This window comes from Esox lucius, chromosome 2 (genome assembly GCF_011004845.1).
Source record: "Esox lucius isolate fEsoLuc1 chromosome 2, fEsoLuc1.pri, whole genome shotgun sequence".
Classification (NCBI taxonomy): Eukaryota; Metazoa; Chordata; class Actinopteri; order Esociformes; family Esocidae; genus Esox; species Esox lucius.
Window position 1 is genome coordinate 23,885,110 of NC_047570.1, and position 6,494 is coordinate 23,891,603.

A 6,494-nucleotide genomic window follows, 5' to 3' on the forward strand; every position below is an offset into this window, starting at 1 on the left:
CATACAGACATCATAAATAGTATGACCAGAACAATTAAATAGCACTAATATTTAAAGAATATCTTGACCTAAATCACTTCATTATATTTTGCAGCTCAGAAAGATATTGTGTGCAATGGTATACTGTGTCCTTGTCATGTTCACACAAGTATTTTTACCTAACGCCTGAATGCTTGATAGCCTACTGGTGTAATGTTGTTAAGCAGCCTTAAAAAACAGCTATGGACTTTTATTTTGAACATGATATCCGGAATGGCAACGCAATGGTTGAACATTGGGCTAGCTGTCCAATTTATTGTTGCTAGCTTTACAGTTTCGAAGAGCTACGTTTGGGTCTTATCTTTGCAGATGTAAAAGGGTGTTTGTACGTTCACAGATTGTTTACGTCTGTCATTTTTTATGATCGTAGCAATTCACGAATGTATTTTTTTACGATCCTAACAATACGTACACTTAACTTTTTGGCAGATATCTAACCCCTTAGAAAAGAGGCACCAGATGAATGATCATGTAATGGGAGTGCATCTTAAACCTATCCATCTCTGCCTACACGCCAGTGCAGTAGGTGGCGGTAATTAACTTTCAAAGTTGGATATCAATAGCCAATAAATCCTACCAAAGAAGTTGTCTCATCCGGGGTGTTTGGGGATTCCCCCGAGTGAATTTCGTGAGAGAAGTAGCTAGCTGCAATTCACTTGGACTATTGTAATTGAGCAGAATGTTGAACTAATGATAGTTGTCTGTTTAAATCAATCACGGTACAGTTTTCGAAATCGGCTAATTGTCGACGTTGATGTTTTCGCCCGGTACCGATGGCCAACAAGGCGTACTAGGGCAACCAACAGTAACAGCCAGAGCAATGAATTCCTTGGAACAGGCCGAAGGTAGTCAACATGGCAAGCAAATTTATTTATTATAACCTAATTGTGTAATGCATGTTATTCTAAATGACTTTTCATTATGAAAACGCATGATGACCAACGTGCCTTTGCAACTAATCGTTTACTAGACACGTTTGATTAGCCAGCCATGGTGACGTAGCTAGCTAGATCATGTACTGATCTTTTTATTCGACCACATTATTCATTGGTAAAACATTTTTCTTGCTAAACTCAACCTAATTACCCATGTTTGCCGATGTCCCTCATCTGCAGTTCCACATTAAATTGTGCACAAAGTTTTCGATTTTGTTTTGTTAACCACTTCTTACTGTTAGAGAACACTATCATATTACCGTGTTGATGTTAGTGTTATGAACGACAAACAGATTCTACCCCCAAGTACAATATTCTGAAAACAAGGTTTCGTGTCCTAATTACACGTCACTACACTTTGGGGCGTTTGAAATGAACGAGTACTTTAAAAGTTTCTTGCTAGGAATACGAACTAGCCCTTCCACAGCATCTGAATTCAAGGCTGCTGTTGTGACAGGTGACAATGTTAGCATCTGTGATGAAAGCTGAGACCCCCGTTTCACTGCTTAATGACTACATGTCTTTCGCGGGGGAAAAACGCATTAATCATGCCTCTATGCTTTGGCATGTCTCCTTATAAAAGTATAAAAGTCAAGGAGCAACACCTGTGTTATGGATCGGTTTGGGTTTTGCTTGTGAAAACGAACCCGTACGTATCCAAGTAACACTGTTGGACATGTTGGACACTAACAAACACTGATTGTAGAACCAGGTTGAAAAGAATGACCAGAAACCGCTGTGGTTATCAATTTTCTGAGAACTGATGTGACTAATCTATACATGTGACTTCAGTGCACAAAAATCTCTTCATAAATAAACGAACTATAGGCAAGCCAGCTAGCTACATGCATCATAAGATGGCATGTAAGAGGATCATGTGCGTTGCTTGAACAGACAAGGTCCAAACACAACAATCAACGAAAGCGGTGTATACATTAGACTTAGGAGGGGGATTGTTGCTTTAATCCATCAGTTACATGTCTTTTTTTCGGTGCAGATATCCCAGAGATTGAGAGAGTGATGCCTGGCCAGCCTACATGTACAGGAGGCAGAAGGGTCGGCAACATATGTAGCTTACCTTAATTATGATACATAATGCATCTGTTACATATTATTGTTACTACTGTTAACAAGTATATCCTGTAAAATTTTGAAATGCAGTGATATTGAAGTTGTGACCCAAATGGCATTACATAGTTGTTGGATGTTGCCTAACCGTGTAGTTTATAGTCTGACGTTTCAAATGTAATTATAATTTTTCATGAAGGAGTAAGGATGCAGTAAACGATTTAATTAACTTTAGTTAACTAATGTTTTTCTAAAGGTAGCTTTATTTGCACTTCTGCAAGTGTGAAGTAATAGTTGACTTGGTGAACTCTTTAAAAGGAAGGGAAAGGGAATTCCTTTTTTGCACTCAAGGTTGAACTGTGGTTTGTCTTTTGTTTAAGTCAGTCCCCCTTAAGTGGATGGGGGTGCACCCGTGGAGGCATGTAGGTTTACCTAACTGCCTTGCTCAGGGAACTAGTGTAACCATGGATTTATTTTCACCTTGATATTCAGGGGTTCAATCTAGCAAACTTCCTGGTTACTGCTCTGCCACCAATTTCCCAAACAATGTTTTAAGAGGTCACTTAACTTTGCGGTTTGGTTTGGAATCATCTAGAGCGACAAAACAGTTTAATGAATTTGCCACTTTTATAGGGTTTGCAGCTGTGTGATTTACCCTGGCATTGCGGATTTGGCACTTTATTGATTCGAAACAGATCACACACGCATTATCTGTTTCTCTACACCAGTGTTTCTCAAACATGCCCCTGGATGCCCCCCCCTGCCCTGCATGTTTTGGATCTCTCCCTGCCCTAAAATACCTGATGTAGCTCATGAAGGACTTGATTATGAGCCAGTCATTTGAATCAGGTGTGATGGAGCAGGGAGAGATCTAAAACATGCAAGACAGAGGGTGCCCAGGAGCATATTTGCCAAAGTGTTAAATGCCCTGACATGCTCCTTGTTTTTGCAGACCTAAAAGCCTTTGAGAGAAGGTTGACAGAATATGTCTCCTGTTTGCAGCCTGCAACTGGGAGGTGGCGAAGTAAGTATCTGCAGATGGGACACTGCCTCACAGTAATTTTAAACCAGTATTGAAACATTCAATGGCTAAAATACAAACGTGAAACCATAATAAATAACATTTAAGGAATGAATGGACTCCCAGCAGGAGTATTTTATATTTTAGGAACTGATTTAAGCAGTTATTTTTCTGCCATATGATTTGGAGTATATAATTAGTTTTCTCACATTCTGTTCAGTGATTCTAATAGTGGTGTCTGTCTGCACGGCGACTGGGGCCTGGAACTGGTTGATAGACCCGGACACACAGAAGGTCAGTATTTTTCTGGTTGCAGTGTGGTTGAGTCTAAAATGGAGGAAGGTATGTCTGAAATCTGCTGTTGTAACATAATGTGTACTAATCATATGACTACTTACACTCACCTAAAGGATTATTAGGAACTCCTGTTCAATTTCTGATTAATGCAATTATCTAATCAACCAATCACATGGCAGTTGCTTCAATGCATTTAGGGGTGTGGTCCTGGTCAAGACAATCTCCTGAACTCCAAACTGAATGTCAGAATGGGAAAGAAAGGTGATTTAAGCAATTTTGAGCGTGGCATGGTTGTTGGTGCCAGACGGGCTGGTCTGAGTATTTCACAATCTGCTCAGTTACTGGGATTTTCACGCACAACCATTTCTAGGGTTTACAAAGAATGGCGTGAAAAGGGAAAAACATCCAGTATGCGGCAGTCCTGTGGGCGAAAATGCCTTGTTGATGCTAGAGGTCAGAGGAGAATGGGCCGACTGATTCAAGCTGATAGAAGAGCAACTTAGACTGAAATAACCACTTGTTTCAACCGAGGTATGCAGCAAAGCATTTGTGAAGCCACAACACGCACAACCTTGAAGCGGATGGGCTACAACAGCAGAAAACCCCACCGGGTACCACTCATCTCCACTACAAATAGGAAAAAGAGGCTACAATTTGCACGAGCTCACCAAAATTGGACAGTTGAAGACTGGAAGAATGTTGCCTGGTCTGATTAGTCTCGATTTCTGTTGAGACATTCAGATGGTAGTCAGAATTTGGTGTAAACAGAATGAGAACATGGATCCATCATGCCTTGTTACCACTGTGGAGGCTGGTGGTGGTGGTGCAATGGTGTGGGGGATGTTGTCTTGGCACACTTTAGGCCCCTTAGTGCCAATTGGGCATCGTTTAAATGCCACGGCCTACCTGAACATTGTTTCTGACCATGTCCATCCCTTTATGACCACCATGTACCCATCCTCTGATGGCTACTTCCAGCAGGATAATGCCCCATGTCACAAAGCTCGAATCATTTCAAATTGGTTTCTTGAACATGACAATGAGTTCACTGTACTGAAATGGCCCCCACAGTCACCAGATCTCAACCCAATAGAGCATCTTTGGGATGTGGTGGAACGGGAGCTTGGTACCCTGGATGTGCATCCCACAAATCTCCATCAACTGCAAGATGCTATCCTGTCAATATGGGCCAACATTTCTAAAGAATGCTTTCAGCACCTTGTTAAATCAATGCCATGTAGAATTAAGGCAGTTCTGAAGGCGAAAGGGGGTCAAACACAGTATTACTATGGTGTTCCTAATAATCCTTTAGGTGAGTGTACAATGTAATTTTTAGTACGCATGCTGTAAGCAACAAAGTGTCAGCATACCTATCCATACTGAGAATGTCTTTTGATCCTATGCAGTCATGCCTGTCCCCTGCCATTTAAGTACTATTTTCACTTTTTTGCATTTTGGATTCAGCTGCTGTCTAATACCTATGGTGGATTATTTTCCTCAATAGTGTGCTGAGAATTCAGCTAGAAGAAAATATGAAATGACTATGACATCTGAACATTTTAAGTATAGCTGAAATGTTGTGTAATACAAACAAAAAATTGCATACCCAACAGCCTACTCTACTATAAACAAACGTATTGGTGCCACAGCCTGTGTGTTATTGGTTTTAGCCTGGTTACAATCTGGTCATTTTCTTTCTCAGGTGTCTTTCTTCTCATCATTGTGGAACCATCCATTCTTCACCATCAGCTGCATCACTTTGATTGCTCTGTTCTTTGCTGGTATTCACAAACGAGTAGTTGCACCGTCAATGTATCCTTCTTGCTTGAAGATCCACATTTCGGTGGTCTCGTTATCTGGACGCTGCTTCTGATGCATTGTGGGCTTGGTCCTTTCCCCCTCTTTCTTTCCTCTACAAGTAAAGTGTTATTGGCTGGTTTGTGGACAATGATTAAGTCAAGTCCCTTGATTTACAAAAAGAAAGATCAATGCACAATCTCCATTGAGCTTCATTATTATTTTTTTGACAAGGGCTAATCTTACTCTGTTTCTGTGGAACCACCCTAAAATCTTCTAAAAGATGTGTCTAAGTTATTTGTAATTTGCTCAGTAATTGTCTTTATGCAGTCAGATTACAAAGTATATATATTTGTCATGTACAATCCAGTGTCTCACAACCTTAACTTGGTCTTTCAGTATTGCAGCTCGCTGCCGGACAGTTTTAGCAGAATACAACATGTCTTGTGATGATGTAAGAAGCCTACATTTCTTTACACAAATCTTTTGTGATGTTTAGTTACTTAAATCCCTAATCAATTCAGTCATGTTTTTTTTTGTAAATTAATTATTTCAAAAGTATATTATTTGGAGTTTACTTCAGTGTGTATTGTTACATAAAAATTTTTTCTTGTTTACAGACTGGGAAATTAATTCTCAAACCACGGCCACACATCCAATAACCGCAAACCTATTTGAAGAGAATCGGGGTGAAGCAAAAAGTGTTCTTTATAATTATGTTGCTTGCCGCTGAATGAACAACAGATACAAGGACCCAACTCTTGTTTGTGGGATTTGAAATACCCTAACAGAGGTTTTGGATGACAGAGGGGAAACACTGAGGTGGCAATCATTTTGTTGGGATCCATTACGTATGTATGAAGAACTGTAAGGGAAGAGGACAGCAAGCAACTTTTTAACAGCATCTCAGTGTTAGTCTCCATTAAAGCTGCTTTTGGGCTCACAAACCCTTTGTTTTACTCATTTGTCATGAGAACAGATGTTTATTTCTATGACTCTATGATGTATTTGTTTTAGATAAAGGTCCTTTTTTAAATAAATTGTTATACACCTAAGAAATACTTTAGTGTGAAGACATCTTTCTTTTGATTTTCTGTAGTGTTTGATTACAACATATAGACTGGGCAATGCTGTCACTATAGATAAGGTTTTGCATATACATGTTTTAAACTTTCTGGACTTAAATCTCGTTAGATTGATGCTTTGCTTGGTTGTCCCCTTATCGGCAGACCTAGCATTTTCCTTTGTTGTATTCTTGTTATTGTTGACAAAGCTGCTAGAATGAGAAAATGTATGCCTAGGTGTTTCTGCAGCAAAATTGAATTGTTGATGCCCTA

At 39.7% G+C, this 6,494-nt stretch overlaps 1 protein-coding gene across 2 annotated transcripts; it reads left to right on the plus strand.

Annotated features, from left to right (window-relative positions):
- Positions 1-619: 619 nt before the first annotated feature.
- cnep1r1 (CTD nuclear envelope phosphatase 1 regulatory subunit 1) lies at positions 620-6,218 on the plus strand. Of its 2 annotated transcripts, none has more exons than XM_010896582.4 (6): positions 620-896; positions 2,995-3,066; positions 3,284-3,357; positions 5,063-5,172; positions 5,557-5,611; positions 5,778-6,218. In XM_010896582.4, the coding sequence occupies exons 1-6, from the start codon at positions 794-796 to the stop codon at positions 5,817-5,819; spliced, it is 456 nt and encodes a 151-aa protein (XP_010894884.1). In that variant the 5' UTR covers positions 620-793; the 3' UTR covers positions 5,820-6,218.
- Positions 6,219-6,494: the final 276 nt, after the last annotated feature.